Consider the following 23,776-nt stretch of genomic DNA (forward strand, 5'->3'; position numbering starts at 1 on the left):
AATATTTATTTATTTATTATTTTATATTTCCTTTCGTTCTCGTCGTATTAACTAATTAAGTAATCCTTATAAAGTGTCTAAATAATTGCGATATTCTACTTCATGCTATAACTGTTCTGAAACTCTTTTATTTTTGTATGCTACCTTTTCATGTTTAAATTCTACTGAACCGATAGATGAAAGTTGATAATAATAATGTTTTGGATCACCATTATATATGCAAACGAAATCGCTAACAGAAGACAGTGTTTAACAAAATTTTATATTATAACATTTCAGTTTTTGACAGAAGATATTGAACCGTCTGCAATGGTCTCCAAAGTAGTGAACGTAATTTATCGTGAGGCAGACCTATAGATATTATGCTCATTACTTTGGATATCTTGTACGAATACACACCGAAAACACCACAAGGATTGAAAAAAGAAAAGTGAAAAGAGATACAGAAGAGAAAGTGAAAACGGAAAATAATAAGAACGAAGATGGATTAAAACAGGTAACACATTAGTACATTACATCAGAGGCCGGGAAAATGAGGATATCCGGCCGGATAGGGATACGAGGCCGGGAATCCGTTTTCACGCCGAGGCATGTATAGTGCTTTTCTCAAACATACAATGAAATAAAATAAAAAATGCTCTAAAGGACAATATTTTATAAAAAAAAGTTACTTTGCAGGCCTAGGCCTGAAAAATAATATGAAATCCCTTTACAGTCCTCTCGAGTTGTTGCGCCCAAAAAGCGATACTTCCCAGCCCATTTTAAGGAACGTAAAGACAATATTTCATTGCATGTTTGAGAAAAATATATTTGTATTTAAAGTTTGACCAGAAATATTTGACTATTGTCAAGAGGGCGCTGTTGTTCTGATGTATGCGGTCACAGTTCTGCATAGTATGAAGAAAATATGTAGTTGTAATGAAATTCCGCAACATGGTGAGTAGTCATATATTTCTGATCAGGCTTTGTGTTGTAAATTTTGTGATTGTCTAGATTATATTGTTTCTTATAGCGTATAATTTTGCACTGTTCACATTAAACAGTATTTTAAAAAATTCCAATAATACCTACTCTTTACAAAGTCATCGATGATATCAAATTTGAAAATATTGGCATCCTACCTAAGCCCTGATTTTGTTCTTATATGTATTAGACGGTGTTTGATCTTATTTCGAAACACACTGGCGATATTTTTGCCATGAAGAAAAAACCGGCCACGAGCGTGTCGGGCCACGCTCAGTGTAGGGTTCCATAGTTTTCCGTATTTTTCTCAAAAACTACTGAACCTATCAAGTTCAAAATAATTTTCCTAGAAAGTCTTTATAAAGTTCTATTTTTGTGATTTTTTTCATATTTTTTAAACATATGGTTCAAAAGTTAGAGGGGGGGGGGACGCACTTTTTTTCCTTTAGGAGCGATTATTTCCGAAAATATTAATATTTTCAAAAAACGACTTTAGTAAACCCTTATTCATTTTTCAATACCTATCCAACAATATATCACACGTTAGGGTTGGAATGAAAAAAAATATCAGCCCCCACTTTACATGTAGGGGGGGGTACCCTAATAAAACATTTTTTTTTTTCATTTTTTATTTTTGCACTTTGTTGCCGTGATTGATATACATATTGGTACCAAATTTCAGCTTTCTAGTGCGAACGGTTACTGAGATTATCCGCGGACGGACGGACGGACAGACAGACATGGCGTAACTATAAGGGTTCCTAGTTGACTACGGAACCCTAAAAATGATTATTTACTTAAGTGTGACGCTTTATTAATTTCTATCTATTTACCATGGGGCCGTCCATAAATTACGTCATTCTAAATTAGGGGGGGGGGGGTTTGGTCTGCGGATGACGGTAAATGATAGATGGGGGGGGGGGTGTTTCGAAATTGACGTCATTCTTATTTATTTATTTATAGTTTATTTTTCACGTACAAAAAGATTATTTCTAAAAAGAAATTTCTTCCAGCACACCTAGTAAGTGAGACTGCAAATGTGAGAGGCGGCTAAGGCGCATACAATACTAAAATAACTCATAATAAACATACATAAGTAATGCAACATAGATGTACACAAATACAGTAATAACTACAGATAAAATACTCTAACAATAATATTACATATAATACTAGCTGCCCGCCCCGGCTTCGCCCGTGGTACTTAAATGTATTATACATTTAAACCTTCTTTAAGAATCAGTCTATCTATTTAAAAAAACCGCATCAAAATCCGTTGCGTAGTTTTAAAGATCTAAGCATACACAGGGACAGACAGCGAAAGCGACTTTGTTTTATACTATGTATTTATATTATATTATAAGTAGTTATATTATATCAATGATTATTGCCAAAGTAAAAATAATAAAAGATGATTCTATAACCAAGTGTTTTAATCATATAATACCCTATTTTTCTCAAATCTGCAATGTTTTATTTTGTCAAACTGGTAATGACGTCAATTTTGGGAGAAGGGGGGGGGGGTCATTAAGATATGACGATAGGATGATTATAGGGGGGGGGGGTCTAAAATCTGAAAAAATCGATGACGTAATTTATGGACAGCCCCCATGATTGGAGATAAAAGATTTTCATTTGTTTATTTTATTAATAATGTAGGAACCAATTGCGTTATTTTAAAAATATTTCAACGCGCAAAGGGGTAAATATTATGCAACACTCCACATTTAACCTCGTAAGGCCCACCTTAGTTAGTTTTCCCATTTTGATTTTGAACCTTATTCAATAAATAAATTGGTAAGATTTTCGATTGTTTCAAAAATCAATGTAACAATGGAAATTCTACTTTATTCAGTTCATGGAAGGTTCAAATTAGATTGCAACACTATGTACATTGTAATGTACAATGGGCCTTACGAAGTTAATATTTGTTTAATGCGTACAAAGACTGAGTAGTACTTCAACTTTTCAAAGTCTATTTATAAAAGGATCATTAGGTAGAGTTTGAAATGAAATTACACGAAAACATTATGAAAGGCACTCATTCATAAAGTCGCAATGAAACCTTGCTGCTTGCTATACATTTATTGCATATCTTATCTCGGATTGTTTAGTCTATCGAAATGTTATACGTAGCATTATTCAAGGATGACTCACAGACACAACTCATTCAGGAATGGGTTACTTAGATAGCCATAGACAGCCTGACCTATATAGCAAAAAGGATAAAATATCGGTGTTTACAGATCTAAGTAGGAAGGATAGCCCCAAATAAAATACGTCGACAAAACATTTTCAGAAATATTTTTCTTACACGATTTTTAGGGTTCCGTAGTCAACTAGGAACCCTTATAGTTTCTCCATGTCTGTCTGTCCGTCCGTCCGTCCGTCCGTCCGCGGATAATCTCAGTAACCGTTAGCATTAGAAAACTGATATTTGGTACCAATATGTATATCAATCACGCCAACAAAGTGCAAAAATAAAAAAATGGAAAAAAATGTTTTATTAGGGTACCCCCCCCCCTACATGTAAAGTGGGGGCTGATATTTTTTTTGCATTCCAACCCCAATATGTGATATATTGTTGGATAGGTATTTAAAAATGAATAAGGGTTTACAAATAGTGCGATTGGGACGGCCTGCTATTTCATCGTCTATCGCGCGATCATGCTTCCCGTGCAGGTATTAAAATTGCCGATTTTTACAAGTTTATTAAAAATCTTTACATATTCCATTACACAAATAATGACTCTGTTTAAACGAAAATAAATTTCAACACAAAACGTTTTGGTATATTTATTGAAATTAAAAAGCCGATTTTGTGGGATAATTTGTTTATTGCACTGGTATCACTGTGCTAAACATTATTTTTCAGCAACTTTCGACACAGTGTCGGTAGTGAATTTTAATGGCTAATTAAAACCGTCTTCAAATACGATGGTGCATAATAAGGTGGTTACAATAGTATTTTATGCAACTGGCGTTTAAGTGAGGTCAAAAAAGACGAGTGGCGGGAGTAACAATTTGAGGCGAGGGTAGAATTACCAGTCACCGCGTGCGACAAGGTATAGAATTCATCACTTATTTATGCCGGTGACTGTACTAGATACAAATTTGCCTTAGTGCGAGCGAAATGTACAGAAAGTAAGTTAGACGTTAATACCAATTATATCAGAGTCAAACTCGTAGTAAATGCTGGAGTACCTAGCACAAACGCAAAGGTTTGTTAACTTTACGAACAGTAATAAAACTCATAAATATTTTATCGTCGTATTTTTTGGCTCTATTAAATAGAAACGTTAAAAATCTACTTACCAATAATCCAATAAGCAGTATCAAGGCAATAACTCCAATGGTGCTGACGGCAATGGCTACCGCGGCACCCGAGCCCGCCTCGTCCATCGGCGTGAGTCGCTCCGTCGTCACATCCCCGTAACTCGACACATCTTCTAACTCTCCTATCGGCTTTGTCCCCAGCTCTGTCGTCGTTTCTACATCTATCTCTGTCTCTGCTATTTTCTGTACAGGCACCGTCGAAATCTGCGGTGTCGTTGTTTCTTCTTCTGTTGTTGTTTCTTTCTTTTCCTCTGTAGTCGGAGCCGGAGTTGTAGTTGTTGTGGTAGTGGTCGTTGTTGTTGTAGTTGTGGTTTTTGTTGTAGTACTAGTGGTGGTTGATGGTGGTGGAACCATTTTGGTCGTCTCCATAGTTATAACCTCGTTACTGCCGCTGCTATCCTCAGAAATATTTTCTTTTATTACACTTGGCGGTGTTTCGGAGACTTCAGTACTTACGTCAGCCTCTGAACTTTCTGTGTGTACTGATTTATCAGTCACTACTTCGGTGGTGTCTTCAGATTGTGCGGATGTCGCTTCTACAATCTCAGTTGTAGTTTCAGTAGGCGTTTCTTTTTCTTTGAGCGCGGCGTGCGTTGCTGGCTGTTGAGATGTGACATCCTCAACTACAGTTGTTGGTGCAGGTGATTCTGATTGGAGTTTAGTAACATTAGCCATTGATAATGACGATACCTCAATTGATGGTGTAGTTTCCGGGGTGTTCGTAGTGAACTCTTCATCATTGTCAGTAGTAGTATAATACCTAGGCCTGTATGTAGTAATAGGACTGTCTTTTATTGTAGTTGCTTTAGTTCTAGTCGGAGCCACTGGGTGCCACTCACTTGGTGTGGATTCATCTACTTTGTCAGTCACAGCTTCTGTGGGAACGTAGGAGAATCTTCTTGTCGTAATTTCATAGTCGGTGGTGGTCGGTTCTTCAGTTACCGTCTCAGTAATTATTTCATTGTTTTGCTTAGGATTTAAACTAGTCTCGTCGAGAGGCGTTGTTACTCCCTTTGGTAATTTAGTAATTGAAGCAAAAGTTCCAGCTGAGTTTACTTCATTCTTAGTGACTGGTACCCAAGAAGTAACTGTTTCTTTTGTTTTGTTGTTATCCTCTGCAACTTCTATCTCGGTTTTTACTCCCTCAGTGGACGTGAGAGGCTGAGGGCTGTTCTGCACAGATATATTACTCTCAGCGGGTTGGCGTTCCGATTTGTTCTCTATTGGCATAACTTCCGTATTCATATCAGGGTCAGGAGACGCGTGAGGAAGTACTGGTCGCCAAGGTACTTTGTTTTGGTCAATATCTGCAACCTTTCTAGTAACTAAGTTGTTTGTCTCAGGAGTTTGAGTTGTAGTGGTCGAACTCGTAGTAATTACGTTTTTGTCTGAAAAGTTAAACAACAAAGTTTTAATGTTTTGTAGGAAATGATATCCTACAGGTTGTTAACGGTCATCAGGTCAAATCCTTGTAATAAGATCTTGAATTGAAAATCGAGGGAATTTTGAAAATACTTTTAGACTAATATACATGTATGATACCAAAGAGGATCAAGTATTATAGAGAGTTACTGTCGAAGTAAAATGTGTAATCACAGTGCATAAACTGCCATCTCTTGACACAGGCTTGAAACTTTTGAACCTCAGTTTTGACAATTTGGTCCATATTCTTAGCTCGATGTGTGTTAAAATGTCAAATATTAATATTACGTACCCCAAAGGTGTAATGCCATCTAGGCCACCGTACCTTTTTCTGTATGGTACTGAGGTACGTTTTTTTCTTAGACTTTATCTGTCTATACGGAGTTATATATGTCTTTGATGATACTGATGTTAATAATATAATATAAGTACTGATGTTAAGTAGTTGCATTGATATAAGTAAATTGTGTATAATAAAATTATTATGAATAACTCTCAAAAGGCCGTTTAATGAAATTGAACTGCCAACGGAAAAGTCTACAACACTCCGTTGTCAGTTTTACTCTAAATAAAGGTGATTAAGTAAATTTTTTTGAAAACATGAATAATTTGATAAAAAGTCAAACTCACCTCCAATCTCATTGACTTTTTGCACTTCGTTTTCTTCGACGCTCTTTTGCGTCGAGCTCGTTACATTTGTCGCTCCTGGCGGGCTTCTTAAGCTGGCAAGCGCCCACGCTGTCAGTGTCGGTGGGATCTCCAGCTCGCTCGTGGTTGTCGTCTCGTCCTCCACGGACGTGGCGGTCGTAGTTCCGAACTTCATCGACCCCCTCTTCGATAACGAAGGAATACTGTTATCAGAAATAGTCTGAGACTGCACCAACTTCTTCACTCCGCCCACATCGCTTTGCAAAATTGGATCTATGTCCGATGACACAGTCGTAAGAACGGTTCTATTCGACTGCTTTGGACGGACGGTTGAGGTCGTTCTATCTTTAATACTAAAATGCTCCGCGTATATTGTAGTAGGATACGTAGGTTTTGTATAACTTTTGGTAACATTTCGTCTTGGAGCCATCCACGTTGGTTTTGCTTTTGGAGTTGTGTAGTGGAATTTTCTTGTAGTGTTCCTGACATAATGGGTCTGTACATTTTCGGCTGTCGGTGTGACGTTGTTAGGAGAATCCTTAGCTCCAGTAAATCCAGTTAGTCTCTTAGAATATCCTCTATTTCTGCTGGGGAAACTGTTAGAGAACGGCCTCGTTGTCTTCTCAGTAGATGAAATAGAGTTAATTGTGGAATAGGGTATTGAGCTTGACGGATTAAAGAAAGGTGCTAATGAACTAGAAGATGATAAAAAGTTAGAGGACACGGTGGGCCCCAATTCAGGATCAGGGAAAAGCGGTTTTGTGGAAACAGGGAAAATATTTGATGGGGTTCCTTGTATCGAGGCCAACTCATCTTCAGCAGGGGTTTGAACTGTAGGTTCCGAAGGTAAAGTGTCATTGTCACAATCATCTTCATTAGAATTGTTTATTGCGTATGTTTCGGTGGAAAGTACAGACATTTCATAATAAACACTCGTGCCGTGCACATCAGAAAGTTCTTTGTTGTTAGTTCCTGCACCATCATTATCAATAAGGCGGGTTTCTTTGGTATTCTTGATAATTATGGTGGACCTGTTGCCTGGCTTAGTAATATTTGGACTTAAACCTACTTTTTCACTTATACGTACACTTGTAATGTTCGGTGGTGGTGATCTGGCTTTAATAGCTTCCAAGTTTTTAATAATACTTGACGATACTTCTTGATACTTCCTATCGAAGAAGTCATTTTTAGGCGTCGTTAAATCAGTATCAAAATCGAAGAAATTCGATTTATAGGGCGAATCATCATCATCTTTGGGTAAGAAACTTGAAAAAGAGCTAAGTACCGTACTTGAATAATCAGCGTACTTATCACTAGGACTAATTTTAGAATCTTTTCCATGGTCATCATCGAAACCGGGTATATGGAAAAAATTGTTGTCATCAAATTTGCTAGTGAATTTCTCGAAAGAGTCGTCATCATCGTCTTCCTCGCTTTTACTGTCTTCTGTGGTGGTGCTTGTGCTTACTGGCATTTTTGTTCTCTTGTAGTTTCTCATGCTGTCCATAATCTGCCCTGGCTTCTTCACTTCCGCCGTGGGGGTCACTATGATCACTCCGGGGACGGTGTCCGTTGTTGAGGTTCTGACCCTCCTCGGGGGGCTGGGTGTGGTGGATCGCGAGTAGTATCGAGCCCTTCCCCTGTGTTTGTACTTGGCGTTTTTCTCGGTGTGTTCCTCGGAGACGGAGCCCTTGGGTAGTTCGTTGAGGACGGGGTCGAGGGTGCGGGGGCGGGCGCGCGGCCAGGCGGCGGCGGGCCGGGACCGCTCGCCGCGGGCGGGCGCCTGCGCCTGCGCCTGCGCCTGCGCCGGCGCCGGCGCCGGGGTCGTGTCGAGCGGAAGCGCGCTGCCGCCGGCTGGGGTGCTGCTTAATAGTAGCAGGTATGCTACTAATGCTGCACCTGGAAACAGTATAAAGTAGGCGTTAGTATTCCGGTTTAATTATTTATTTTAGTTAAGCTCTATTATTAGGCAATCAAATTATTTATTTTCAAATATTATTTTTGAATATTCTAAATCCAAGACAATGCTGATATGAAGCTTATCTTTAACTGTTATTTTGGATATCCTAATTAGTCAATAATTTTCGGAAAAGTGAAGTAAACAACCATATAAATATAAAAATATAAATCTTGGTTACTCACCTAAGGATATTCTTACTGGTGACTCCATTATTACTTCATTTTGTTCTTTGTGTCGAAAATACTCAATGACTTGCCAGAAGCCTGTGTCCCATGTTATCCTGAAACAATAAATAACAAATTTTAATATTCTGTACCTAAATATTTAAAAAAATGTTTTTTTAACTATTTGACACATTGTTCTCACTTGATGGTCTGTTTGTGTTGTAATGTGTAATTAATCTTGGCTATGTTCACGAATAAATTATATTATATTCAATTCTATTAGTAAGAGTTTTCAGGAGATATTCTCCTCTACACGAAATTATCTATTAATTATTCGATATCTGATAAAATAATTTGGATTTCCTCTTTATATTTCGTCAGTAACAAGTAGGCTAACTTGATAATTAATATATACGTGATTTGGGTTTAGTTCTATAGCAAAAGCTGCTCAATGTGTCATAAATATTCACCCCAGAAATTAATGCCGGTGACTCAAACACTCTGTATTTTTTCTAAGAACTATTTCAGTGTAACTTGATCTATTTGTTTTAAATACAACAACCATCAACAAATAGGTGTTAAACAGGGATTTACCCAAATTGCATTATAAATGCCAACGGAAATCTCAGCCTCTTCCACTCAATAAAATTGCTCCATCGAAGCCTTATCTTCGATAAAAACAATCACGATTCTATTAAACATGTCCGATTAGTTCCGTGTTGCAACAGGCGTTTAATCGCCACCGGCTGCCGGTTGCAACTAAAGTTCCTAGCCAACGTGCCACTGCCAATAGTATTCTACGTAGCGTCTAAGAGGATCGAGTATTATAGAGAGTTACTGTCAAAGTAAAATGTGTAATCTCAGTGCATAGACTGCCATCTCTCGACACAGGCTTAAAACTTTTGAACCTCAGTTTTGACATTTGGCCCATATTCTTAGCTTGATATGTATTAAAATGTAAAATATTAATATTAGCGCCATCTAGCCGAGCGTCCCCCAAAGGTGTATCGCCATCTAGGTCATCGTACCTTTTTCTGTATGGTTTTGAGGTACGTTTTTTCTTAGACTTTATCTGTCTATACGGAGTTACATATGTATTTGGTAGCGTATTCATATTTGTGAAGCTCTTCCATCTTCTTCCATTTGACAGCCGGTCTGGCCTAGTAGTGACACACACAGAGGGTAGTGAAGTGACAGAGGCAGCATTGGGTTCGAATCCCAGTAACGTCTTTTGTTTTTGTTATGAGCATACATAAATGTTCCCGTCATGGTGGTTTTCTTTATTTAAATACCTTTGTATTTATTCATACATATAAGTACCTATGTGTGTAGTGATTGATTGTATGTAAGTATCATAGATTCGTCGCCTATTCCTACTAAGAACGCATAATACAAGCTATGCTTTGTGTGTGGCTAGATAGATTTGTGTTAGGTGTCCCCGATATTCATTTATTTTTATAATATTAGCGCGACAGAGACGTAGGCGTGTTTGCTATGGAACGTAAACGATTGGCATGTTGCCTAGGCACGCAGTTACACCGGCGATTCCCATGACTTTATTGACACTGTGTCAGATTAGATTAGCGTGACGACATGCTTTTGTTTCTTATAGCATATGTTACAGGTGTTACATGTTAGCGATTTTGTTGTCTGAATTAGCAGCTTACTTACTCACAATTTTTGTAAAAAAAATATCTTTTATTAAGTTTAGTAGTAGTACCTAGTAGTAAACACTTTATTGCACAGAACAAATTACAAGTAGGTACAGTGAATAGTTATAATGGTTATGTACAAAGGCGAGCTTATCCCTTTACGTTTATTATGTTTCTACATTTTTTATATTAAGGTATCTACTTTTATAGGGAAATTATTTTAATCATAATACTATCACGGCTCTGTGTATTAGATTTATACTCCCAAGCATGCAAATGACTGGACTCGAATGACCCGAGTGTTAAAAGGGAAGATATGAACGCTAAATAATTTTAATGTGCCTTACATTAAGGGCCACCTGCACCAACGAAAATGAAGAGTTAACCCGAGGGTTAGCCTACCATTTTATATGGAATTTGACAGATGACAGCCCACTAACCCTGAGTTAAGTGGTTGGTGCAAGTGGGCCTAAATGTATGTTGTTTATAAGCATTTGTATATCATATTTATATTGTTGTCTGAGTAGCCATAACACAAGCCTTCTTGCGCTTTCAACCGGTGTGGTCTAAAAATGTCCTATAATATTCATTGATTGAGATAATTTGACCCTTACCGAATCAAAGAAAGTCAATCAAACAAACATCATGTTCAAAAACTACTCGAATACAAATATAACTTTGTACTGAGTAGTTTATTTGTCATCCTTCACAGAATTTTATTAAAAGGAAAGTTTGTTCCACTTTCCCGGTCGGATTGTTCAAGTTATTGTTGTCGAATTTTCTTTGTCATATCTGAGGTCATGAGTCATGAGACATAAATAAATAATATGCTCGATTCTAGTTCAATGATTGCTCTTTAGCTCCGTACCCTTAAGAAGAATAATTCCTACCTCTATTGAAGAAGAAAGAATATTTTCGTAAATAAATTATTCTCAAGTCACCCTTTTTTTAACCAGCGTAACTCAGTTATTGGAACCAAATAACGTGTTTTTTAGGGTTCCGTAGTCAACTAGGAACCCTTATAGTTTCGCCATGTCTGTCTGTCCGTCTGTCCGCGGATAATCTCAGTAACCGTAAGCACTAGAAAGCAGAAATTTGGTACCAATATGTATATCAATCACGCCAACAAAGTGCAAAAATAAAAAATGGAAAAAAATGTTTTGTTAGGATACCCCCTACATGTAAAGTGGGGGCTGATATTTTTTTCATTCCAACCCCAACGTGTGATATATTGTTGGATAGGTATTTAAAAATTAATAAGGGTTTACTAAGATCGTTTTTTGATAATATTAATATTTTCGGAAATAATCGCTCTTAAAGGAAAAATGTGCGTCCCCCCCTCTAATTTTTGAACCGTATGTTTAAAAAATATGAAAAAAATCACAAAAGTAGAACTTTATAAAGACTTTCTAGGAAAATTATTTTGAACTTGATAGGTTCAGTAGTTTTTGAGAAAAATACGAAAAACTACGGAACCCTACACTGAGCGTGGCCCGACACGCTCTTGGCCGGTTTTTTTTTTCTTAAATGAAGTATTGTTGCCCAATGAGGTTATTGTCCTATTTTGAGCCAAATAAGTTTAAAAGGTTAAAAATATTTGAATTTTTCATGTGAAACGTTTAGTTTCTCTTAAATTCAGCTGGCAATTTGCCCATCAAAGTAGGAACTATTTAGGCGCCACAACCAACAATCATATCAAATTCAGTTCACAACATCGCACCTAATGTCAACTTTATGATTCAGTGACCTGCTTACACACAAATTACCATAATCTTAGATTACCATCTAACATTTGCCATTGCTGAATACCAAGTTCGATATGGTAAGGTTCACTACACTTGGCTACTGGTTAATAAGTACAATTGTACAATCGACATCAAATATATCGGAACTGCTAAAGCTCTCACAAATATTGGAACACGCCACGTTAAATAAATAAATAAATAAATAAATATTGGGGACACCTTACACAGATCAACTTAGTCCCAAACTAAGCAAAGCTTGTACTATGGGTGCTAAGCGACGATATACATAAGTACTTAAAGTGTATACACAGTTAGTTAGAGTGTTAGTTAGATATACATAGTTAGAGTGTATGTTCCGAATATTTATGAGAGCTTAGTCCGCTCCGATATATCAGATGGTGACTGTACAGTGAACATGGCAAAGGCTCATTATCAAAGTTAGAGGTGCGAACAAAATGCGTTCCATTATTCGAAAGAAAAAGGTATTAAGTTTCATATCATTTATTCGCCATACATTTTTTTTGGGACGAAAAGAAACAATTGTAGTGCGATTGAGGGTAATCGAAGGATAATTTGTGCCTAGTGGGTTACGGGTAGGGTAAAAGCAGGGCCGGATTAAGGGTAGAGCGAGTGGAGCGGCCGCTCTAGGCGCCACATGGTAAAGGGGCGCCAAAATCGAGAATTAAAAAAATTATACATGGCGTGGGCGCGCACATATCACAAAATGGCGAGAGGAGTCGGGAATTAATCCAGCTATTGAAAATCTAGATTTGTAATTCAGATTAAGACGATACGGTAGGGGTTAATTCTCCATACAAACGCTCTCGACTATTTCCTACCTGGTTTTTGAAGATAGAGCAATGATTTTTTCAACAAAGATTGTTATTATTTTTATCTGTGTCGGACCGTTTAGATTTTTTTAATATTCTGCTTTTTAAAGATTCTAGAGCCAATCAAAAATTTCCAAAAACGGCCTTTTTCATTGTGGCGCAAAAAAAAGGTGTGATACTCAAGATTGGTAACAATTAACCAAAAAAACTAAACGATCCGACATAGGTTATTTCATTGTTATTCAGATTCTCAAATTTCGTTCCGATTGATTAAGTTTTGAAGGAGGAAAGAGTCGAGAGCGGAACCTCGATTTTAAAGATTTTTTTGAAATATCTTTTGACTGAGTTGTTCTTAATGGACAATTTTTTTTCGATAAATCTAGTTAATAATACTTGTATATTTAACTAAAATTCCCAAGTTGAAAGGGGGGCTCCTTTCCACTTTAGCATTTTCGCTACCGTATCCTCTTAAGTGGAAAGTTGTACCGCATTGCCAACATATACCAACATTCATAAGGGCGCCGTGAAAGGAGGATTCTAGCCCTTGACGAACCACATTGTTGTGCGGCCCAACGACAAAGTTACGTCGTTATCCAAATGCAAAAATATGAGTCTATCCGATAGTCCTAAGCGGAGTTCCTCATAAAGCCAAAGCCGCAAAACGTCTCAGAGAGGCGCAATTTTGTGAGTCACAGGAGATGATGAGCGAACTTCAAAGGACTAAGATCCCGAAGGGCATTTAGTGGCAAAATACCGAAATGGGTGGGACGGTGACGATCGAGTTCGCAGTTAATGTCTTCTAATTCTTAGTATTATAAAAATAATAGTGGTGGCGAAATATAAGGCCTAAAAGTCGGGAAAATAGGCGCCCAGTGAAGTCAAAATAACCCAAAATATGCCAAAGACCGCAGTTCTGCAGTTGATCAAAGCTTGAACGCTCGCTGCTTCCCCGCTAGCGGGTTGAGAATTGCGTCAACAGGAAAAAAAATCGCGCTCGCTTCGCTCGCGCTTACTATTTCTATCAGTTCTCTTTTAGTTACTTAGGGAAAATACCGCGCTAGCAGCGCTCGCGTTTTCATTTCAAGTCTGCGACTGAGAAAGTTCAACTCTTGTCCCTTTCGTACTCTGTATAATGAAATCCATAAATTCTGTATTGCGTTAATCTTCAAACTACGACATTATTATGAAAAAAATTTCGCTCGCTGCGCTCGCGGTATTTTTATCTACATCGTAAGACTTCTTGCCAAGAGCGCCGAAACTCAAACTCGCTCTACCCTGATCGAGTGCACGGGCCGGCGCTGGGTAAAAGGATATCCTGATAGATAACCTAAAACTGGCAAATGTTTTCAAAACTTCTTAAATTAACCTAGTAAATTATGAGTGCTACTTTAGCTACAAGACTATTGTTTGGAATACTTTTAATAAATAATAGTAGGTCGGTATGTATCTTTTAATATATAATGTTCCAATGCTTCTCTTTGTCACATTTAAATAGAAACTCGTTTATTTTTGAATCTTTTCAATCATTAATTATTAGTTGTCCTTACTATGATAGATTAATTTGAAAAGAGTCTACATAGAAAGTAGGTAGTCGGTAAAGAAACTTAATCTTAATCATACTAATCAATAATACTATTAGTTGACTTTCTTTGAGCAGGAGGACATAGTAGCAGAAACCGTATAACTAAAATCTAGAACCAGTTCTAAACGCAGGCGCAGATAAGAGCTAAATAAGCGTTGTAGATTCAATTGAAAAGGCGAAAGCGATATCTCAATCTCATTTAATGGGTATTTTCTAGTAGTAATGTTAAGATAACATTGAAAGTTTTCTATTGTCGATTTCTTATATGTTAGAAATTTTTCATTGGTAACATGAATATATAAAACATCTAATATTTTTTCCATTCTACTTATATATACCTATTATGTTTTCAATGACTACTATAACACCCAATTTAGCCGCATTTTTTGTTGTTACTTTTCCTAAAAAAACAAATGTAGATTTATATATTTTGAGACTCGATGACACTAATTTTCAGGTTACAGTGCCGTTCTGTTCTCTCTATTTTCACTCCCACGTTTTTTATATGGAAATGCAGAAATTTATGGAGTTTTAATCCCCAAGTCTTGCCTATATTGATGTAGGTTCCTAACCCTAAATAAAAATGTAAATAACAGATGATTGCCGTTTATTTTCTATTATAGAAATAAACAGTACTTCTTACGTGCAACGCCAAAAACAGAGCAAATCACAGGGCCTGACGTAGCACAACATTCACGGTCACACCGCGCAGTGGCAGTATTACAATTGCGTACACGCAGAGGTCCCGGCCTCGTCTTCATTCCGCCCACGGCGGCCTACTTTATAATACTCTTACTGAGTACTTTGTTTTATCTGAGTCTGATACCCGTGCCATTGTAGGTACTGTATCTAGATAGTTATGTTGAGCATTTTCTGCAAGTCGACAACCATTGTGCCGTGTCTATTTTGAAAGACGAGATGGTGCTTACTCTAACCACCCTATCTCCTCTATATAACCTAGCAGTGTTTTTAGGTTGCTAAATAGGTACCTCTTTCAGTGTGTGCTAACTATAAATAATCGCTTTTTTCGACCCCAATAGCGAAAGTGTCTGAAAATGTCTGGGCTTGACCCTTGAAAATCGAAATGGCGCGAATGATACCCGATATGCAAACCAATTTAACTGCGGCAGACCCTTCCATACAACCAAATACATGTAAGCGGTAATTCTCAATCGTCTAGTCCATATTCTAATTGCCGCGACGCTTCTATTTTCAGTGGAATTTGAATTCTAATAAATTGGAATTAGGATTGAAATTCCACTGAAAACAAATTAGTCGCGGTAATTAGAATTCGCCCTTACGTCTTGAGTTGAGAATGACCATAAGATACTCTTTAACTTCTAAAAAAACTACGACTGCGAAAAAAAGATTACTGAACTAAGATTACATTAATACATATTATTATAATATTACTTACTGGTATTATTTAGATATTGTGCAGTAAAGTTGTGTACCGCAAAGGAAACATCAGCTTGACGTTGATATGACCATCGTAGGCCCATCAGTCACTGTTTGAATACTAAGTAAGCGGTTCATGGAACCGATTCAATAAAATCCCTTTGTTTGAAGACCATTTTATGTAGTACGTATATCTCATATGATAATAAACTGATTGAAAGCTCAAAAACATGCTTTACCATATTATTGCTACATTTCTATATAATAAAGTGAAACCTAGTTCAGACTCCAGTCTCTCACAAAGAATTTTCAACATCTTGTCTTACCTACTTGTTAATTTTACTGTAAAATTCCGAATCCTTTGTGAGCTGATAAATAAACATTTTTATTTACCTATTTATTTTAGCTACATACAAGTAAAACCAGTTCATCCATTAAGCTAAAATACAGACATCGAAAGTTTACCACTTAAATGTATGAATCGTAAAGTAGGTACTGCATCCATCGTATTAAGATTGAAGATAAATATATAATTGTCGAACACGTTCCTACTAAACCACTTCTCGTGCACTGGTTGACATTTTAACGACTACAGCGTTGCAGCACACGTAATACATTGTTGTTTCAACTTGTCATACGAATTATAAGTTTAATACAATCGACGCAATGTATGAGAAGGAAGATAGTGTTGTTACAATGGATTTGTTTTGGTAAAGGTACTAGGTAAGATCGTGATCTCTTGTGCTCCCTTTCGTAGTCGTAGTGATGTGAAATATCATCATAGTCACGGATTTGCTCTTAAATTTATAAATTTTTCGTAGGTAGGTACTTTAAGTAAAGTTTAAAGTGAACAGTGTTGTGTTTCTCCCCGGGATGTAAAATAGAGGAAAAATTTCTAAATTCCCAAATCTCCGACACAAAAAAAGGGTCGTGTGTTAAGATCTTAAGCAAAGCTTTTTAGTTTTACCTATTAGCTATTAGATTGTTTAAATAAATAATACAACACACGACACGAGTCGGATACAAAATCCCCTTTTACTACTCTTAATTATATATCGAAACATAAAGTCAATAAAGATGAACCATTAATGTTAATTACATTACCTCTACAATAGTTCCTTCCCATAAAAGTTATTATAAAACTTTTGTGCCGCATTTGTAAATACTGTCTAAATTCCCATTCCCTAAGCAACATTTACAAGCTTTGAACTGACTACCTACTGGAACTTATAACTTGTAAAAGCCTTATTTACATTTCAAAGAGACTTCAAACTAAATCTTATATCTAACGAAATTAAGTTTAAGTACAATGAAACTCTAGCTGATGTAGAAATACGCTAAATTACGGTACATATGTCGAGCACGTCTAGAATCTTAACGAGCGACTACCATTGCTCTCTACATTGGTAGGTACAGTCACAGACTAAAGTGAGTTCGGCCATCCGTATATCCAATGAAAGTATCTTCATGGGTTCATTATAGCTCAACCGAAACTAAACACCTGGAAAATACGCAACAGAGCGACCAAATTCCCTGCAAAAGCTACAAGTCTGACGGCATAGGTACCCAAGATCACAATCGCTATCGATTTGACAACAAAACGCTTTGAATCGATCGTTCACGTTAGATATTAGTGCAACATGACAGTGTAGTTGCGTTTCGATCGCTTCGGAACGTTACGCGATGTGACTTGAGGTACTCTAAATTAGTTGTGCGCGTGAGTATACTTGGATGTAATTCGTGGTGTCATGCACGGCGGCGGTGCACGCGCGTTGTAGTCATGCCCTTAAACCGAGCCTGATGCAACGCGTGTGCTAACCTCACTTTAAGATCCGGAATAGGTTAAGTTTTGCATACATTTCGTTTTCTGGCACTGTAGCTACACATTTTATTATGTTATGGTAAATTTCCTTGATAAAATGAAATATAATTATATGTACATTATACACGGCTCGCTAACTGTAGCAATAGGCTTAACAAATAGTTGCTTAGATTACGACGTTGCCGTTAAACATTTTTTTACCATTTTCACGACCGTATTATACAATTATGACTGTTACTAAACCCTATTAAAAGATAAGTATCATAACAGTCCGTATCAATGTCATCAACAAAAAACGAATGATTCAGTTATTTGACGTTTGTCCCGTAGCAAAACATTCGTAATTTCACAGTCATGGATACATGCTCCGACAACGGTACTGTGGTGTAAACGTACACTTAGGGACCAGAGAAAAATAGACTGTTTTGACTAGTGTGATTGGCATAGGTCTATCCATTTTAATCAGGTCCTGGTAATAAAATAGTTTTCCAAAAAAATTTTATGTGACAGACAGACAAACAGATATAGTCTCAACATAAGGGTCACAAATGGAACCCTTATGGACCTTTTTGGTACGGGACCCTACAAAAAATATTAATGTTTCTGGAGGTAGAAATCTATGTGCCTTTTTGTGCCAAATGTAAAAATTCTAATACTTAGTGATAAGGAAAACACAAACACAATTATGTTCAATATAATCACGTTACTTTTTGCAGAAAAACTTCATTGCAGACGAAGTTATTCGGTACAAATTTTCGAAGAATTATCCAAATGACGTGCATGTACTTACTCAGGATATAATACCTACTCGTAAAACACTCACTCACTTTTTTTCGTTGTATTTATGTTTAGGTTCATTGACCTGTAATCCGCGACGTTGTAATTTTGCCTAATAAGTACTGCAAGTCTATGTAACTTACTCGTCTATGGCAAAAATAACCTCACAATAACTCATTTCGATCTCGGTGGCATTGCAGTGCATCGCCACGGTCAGATTGTGAATTAAAAAGTTTCCCGCTGGGCCTAACGAAATTGCTTGAAATTCTGATGTTTTTGCGGATGGCAACATTGCAGGTACGATTGCGTTTTTAAATATTTATGACGAATTCTTCTCACTTTTTGCGACTATAAAAAGGCTATAATTAGGGCATAATGACTGCGGAAAGACCTCCATTTTGAGTTGGTACTTCTATTCATTTATTTTTACATAATATAAATGGCTTCTTATTATTTTAAGTTATTCAGAGGACGAGTGTATGCGCATACTGAATAAAGCACCTTTTACAACAAATTTCATAATGCCAAGAATTTCAATAGTTAAAAAATCTCTCGTTTAAAAAGTCTTAGATATATACTACTAAATCAATGCATCAAGATGTATACGACCTTTTGAAGTCTCAGATTCGGTCCAGTTCTTACAAATTACTTATGATATCATTTTCACTTTCATTACCCAAAAGATGCCCAATTCACCTAGCGAAAGTGAAGGCCGTAAACAAAACAAGGGAGTTGCGTTATATTATAAATATTATAATTGAATTCGTGTAATGTGATAGATAATTTTAATTAGCGTAGTAAATATTTATGAATAGGATTTAACACTTTCATTATTATATATATCATTATAATACTCGTATAGTAGACAATGTTGATGGATAGAGAGGGAGGGCTAAACCCAAACAACGATGGATGGATTGTGTGAAAGAGGATAATAGTAAGGCGGCGGAATTGAAAAAAGTCGTCTAGTTTTAAAGTTGATGTGACTGGAGAGTATACTGCTGACAAGTGGTATCGTTGTGATCGGTAGACTTTACTGAGTACGAAATAATGACTTGTCGCATTCTCAGACTGTGGGGGGGTTAACTATGACGTCACAAAGATCGCGGTCCCGGGTTTCAATTTTTTGCCAATTTGTCTAGAACCCCTTATCCAATTTTGAAAAATGAGGTGTCGATTGAAAGCGTATAACATGCTGATTAAGATTTGTTATAAGTGAAAAGTATAATTTTGTTAGTTATTTTTTACCTAATTAACAATAATGCAAAAAATAATTTTTTTTTACTCTCTTTTTTTATTTTTGTGACTTAAAAAGGCAATGAAAACGGCCACTTTGCTAAAAAATATGTTATATGAATCATTTAGCTACATTATTAAGCTATCTGTTGCTTTTGAAATTTCTACGATCGGATAATAAATAAGCAAACTACAAGCACATACCTGTAGGCGGGGAGTACCGCTTGACACGCGTTCCAATACATTCGGCGTCTACCAAATTACACCTCGCGCAAAATTCGTTTCAAGCAGATATACCTCTAATCTTATTCATCGTAACCTATCAATATTGGTATCATTTGAAAGTACAATTAAAGTCCTTTAAGAAACAATATCAACTAATTTCTTAAAATCAATAATCGCCAGTCTACGGTGGTTACAAAGAAAAAAAGCGGGGATTTAATTTGACTGGTTCCCTAGGTTTGATACCCTAGACGAGTTTAAAAGGGGAGGTAAAGGTGACAAATATGGGTTGTTCTCTGGCCTGAAAGCTACACAGAGGGCCAGGGGAAGAAAAACTAGGGTTTAAGTTTAGTTTTAAGTTATTTTTTCTTTTATTTGTTGATTTTATTGTGTTTAATTTTTTTGTAATTTTATCAAGAATACACGCTGGTTTCTTTTTGTGAAAATGCCCTTTTTTATGAGAAAATCGATGAATTTCATGACATTTTCCGATAGAGACTAAAATTAACTTTCAAATAAGGCCACATAGTCATACTTTTACTTATATAATATTAAGGGTAATAGCCCCGGCGGAGTAGTGCAAGCGGGACAGCAGTGTAGCAATCCATAGACCTGACTTCACTGGTTCCTCAGTGCCACACATAGTCTTACGAGGCGGCCTGCGTGCCCTGCTCTCTAATATGTGGGTCAATACTGCTTCAACGCAAACGATTGAGATGTGTGATTTTTTTGACACTGAGTGTATTTGCAGGAGCTGCATGTACTTAACAAGTGTACCCCAACAACTATTTCATATTTATAACGCATTATTAATAATAAATATGCTCTTAATGTTATCTTGACTTCTGTCGAATAATTATGTTCTGAGAAAAGTGGCTAAAAGTAATGATTATAATTACTAAAACATTAAAGGTAACTTCATTTTAGTGATTTAATGTGTATAACGACCGAAGTCTAATCGTTTTGATTTTAAGATTACTTTTTAATACCTACTGGGTCAAAAAACCGCACCTCTAAGTCGTTTGAGTTCAAACGGTATTACTTGGTATTACCCTTAATATTATATAAGTAAAAGTATGTATATGTGGCCTTATTTGAAAGTTAATTTTGGTCTCTATCGGAAAATGCCATGAAATTCATCACATTTCTCATAAAAAAGTGAATTTTCAGCAAAAGAAACCAACGTGTATCCTTGATAAAATTACAAAAAAAATTAAACACAATAAAATCAACAAATAAAAGAAAAAATAACTTAAAACTAAACTTAAACCCTAGTTTTTTCTCCCCTGACCCTCTGTGTAGCTTTTAGGCCAGAGAACAACCCATATGTCACCTTTACCTCCCCTTTTAAACTCGTCTAGGGTATCAAACCTAGGAAACCAGCCAAATTCCATACCCACTTTTTTCCTTTGTAACCACCGCAGACTGGCGATTATTGATTTTAAGAAAATGATTGACATTGTTTCTTAAAGTACTTTAATTGTACTTTCAAATGATACCAATATTGATAGGTTACAATGAATAAGATTAGAGGTATATCTGCTTGAAACGAATTTTGCGCGAGGTGTAATTTGGTAGACGCCGAATGTATGGGAACACGCGTCAAGCGGTACTCCCCGCCTACAGGTATGTGCTTGTAGTTTGCTTATTTATTATCCGATCGTAGAAATTTAAAAATCAACAGATAGCTTAATAATGTAGTTAAATGATTCATATAACATATTTTTTAGCTAAGTGGCCGTTTTCATTGCTTTTTTGAGTCACAAAAATAAAAAAAGAGAGTAAAAAAAAGTATTTTTTGCATTATTGTTAATTAAAAAATAACTAACAAACCTATACTTTTCACTTATAAGAAATCTTAATCAGCATGTTATACGCTTTCAATCGACACCTCATTTTTCAAAATTGGATAAGGGGTCTTACGGCATCCCTGCTGACCTTTGCAGTTGGCTATCTGACTTCCTGAGTGAACGGTCGATCAGAGTGGTCATTGATGGCTGCTCTTCGGACCTCATGGCCATTGACGCCGGTGTTCCTCAGGGGTCTGTTCTCTCCGCAACCCTTTTCCTGCTTCACATTAACGACATGCTGCAACCCAGCATTGTCGGCTATGCAGACGACAGTACGGTTGTTGAGAGATATTTAGCTGGTGCAGGGGACAGCAGGGACGACATACATTCACAGAGAGAGGCCATGGTTGAGCGAGCGAACTTGACCCTTAGTCGCGTTTCCCAGTGGGGGGACGACAATCTGGTCAAGTTCAATGCCACCAAAACGCAGGCGTGTCTGTTTTCGGCAAAACGGAGTCCGTTCGATCTGACTCCTACTTTCCGGGGTGCATCTGTACCTATTACCGACAGCCTAGAACTCCTCGGTGTGGAGTTGAGTTCAGTCCTCAACTTTGGCACCTTCATTGAGTCTAAAGCACAAACTGCGGCCAGAAAGCTGGGCATCCTAAATAAGGTGAAGCGATACTTCACACCTGGACAGCTTCTAACACTCTATAAAGCTCAAGTCCGATCCTGTATGGAGTATTGCAGCCACCTGTGGGACGGCTCAGCCAAATACCAACTCGCTGCTTTGGACTCAGTGGAGCGCAGAGCCAGGAGGATGATTGGCGACAAGAAGCTAACGGCCAAGCTACAGTCTTTGGCCCATCGGCGGAAAGTCGCTAGTCTGTCGGTGTTTTACAGGTTGCACTTCGGGGAGTGTGCTCAAGAGCTACACGAGCTTATTCCACCGTCCCCATTCTACCATCGGACTCTTAGACGCACGGCAGGTCTCCATCCTTACTTGGTGGATATTCCACGAATCCGCACGAAGCGCTTTGCTTCTTCTTTTCTTATGCGCACTGCCAAGGAGTGGAATTCCTTGCCGGCGGCTATATTTCCGAGCTCATATAACCCGGCAACCTTCAAATCAAGAGTGAACAGGCATCTTCTGGGCGAGCTCACTCCATCGTAGGCCACGTCTTTGCCTTTGGCTAGTCTGTGGTCAAGAGTAAGCCCATTTATAATAAAAAAAAAAAAAAAAAAAAGGGGTTCTAGACAAATTGGCAAAAAATTGAAACCCGGGACCGCGATCTTTGTGACGTCGTAGTTAACCCCCCCACAGTCTGAGAATGCGACAAGTTATTATTTCGTACTCAGTAAAGTCTACCGATCACAACGATACCACTTGTCAGCAGTATACTCTCCAGTCACATCAACTTTTTCCGAGACCCTCTCGCCGCTCTACTATAATGAGAAAGAAAGCTAAGAATGTTAAGATGACGGAAGATAGAGGAGAATGGAAGAGGAAGACATGTACCGACCCCACATAACGTGGGATAAGGGTAGGAGGAAGAAGAGAATACTCGTATAGTATAGTATTAGGAAGAAGGGGTAGCCAAGCTTTTACGAGCGACGGTACGTTCGAAAGGCTCATACTAATGAATTTCTTACAATGTAAGTACCTGCTTATTGGTGAAGGAAAATATTGTGAAACTACTGGCTTCTCTTACTAAGGCTTTCAGATAACTTGATAAAGTTAGTTGCACCAAACCGTCTGTTACCGAATTTAGCATTTGCGCGGGTTCGAACCCCGGCTCGTACCAATGAGTTTTCAGAACTTATGTGCGAAATGTCATTTGATATTTTCCAGTCGCTTTTCGGTGAAGGAAAACATCGTGAGGAAACCGGACTAATTCCAATAAGGCCTAGTTACCCTTCGGGTTGAAAGGTCAGATGGCAGTCGCTTTCGTAAGAACTAGTGCCTACGCCAAATCTTGGGATTAGTTGTCAAAGCGGACCCCAGGCTCCCATGAGCCGTGGCAAATGCCGGGATAACGCAAGGAAGAAGAAGATTTTTTTTTGTAAGTATGGGAATTTGTCTGTTGTCTGTTATCTGTATTGTAGTTGATGCAACTGGCCCTTAAGCTCACTTCTAGGTTGGGTTAGCGTACTAACCCTGAGGTTCTAATATCTGAATATTTAAGACTTCAAGTTTAAAAGGATTTTTTTACTTACGTTAGTTTCGTC

The 23,776-nt window shown here is 37.4% G+C and overlaps 1 protein-coding gene across 1 annotated transcript in view; it reads right to left on the reverse strand.

The window, feature by feature from the left end:
* The window catches only part of LOC125233833 (mucin-5AC), a 99,271-nt gene that overhangs the window by 17,473 nt on the left and 58,022 nt on the right, over positions 1–23,776 (reverse strand). Inside the window, exons 3-5 of the mRNA XM_048139967.1 lie at positions 8,512–8,609; positions 6,352–8,268; positions 4,279–5,687 (exon numbers count right to left, since the gene is read on the reverse strand). Of these exons, the coding sequence (XP_047995924.1) occupies positions 4,279–5,687; positions 6,352–8,268; positions 8,512–8,609 (3,424 nt within the window). The remainder of the gene's footprint in view (positions 1–4,278; positions 5,688–6,351; positions 8,269–8,511; positions 8,610–23,776) is intronic.

This window comes from Leguminivora glycinivorella, chromosome 15 (assembly GCF_023078275.1).
Source record: "Leguminivora glycinivorella isolate SPB_JAAS2020 chromosome 15, LegGlyc_1.1, whole genome shotgun sequence".
Lineage (NCBI taxonomy): Eukaryota > Metazoa > Arthropoda > Insecta > Lepidoptera > Tortricidae > Leguminivora > Leguminivora glycinivorella.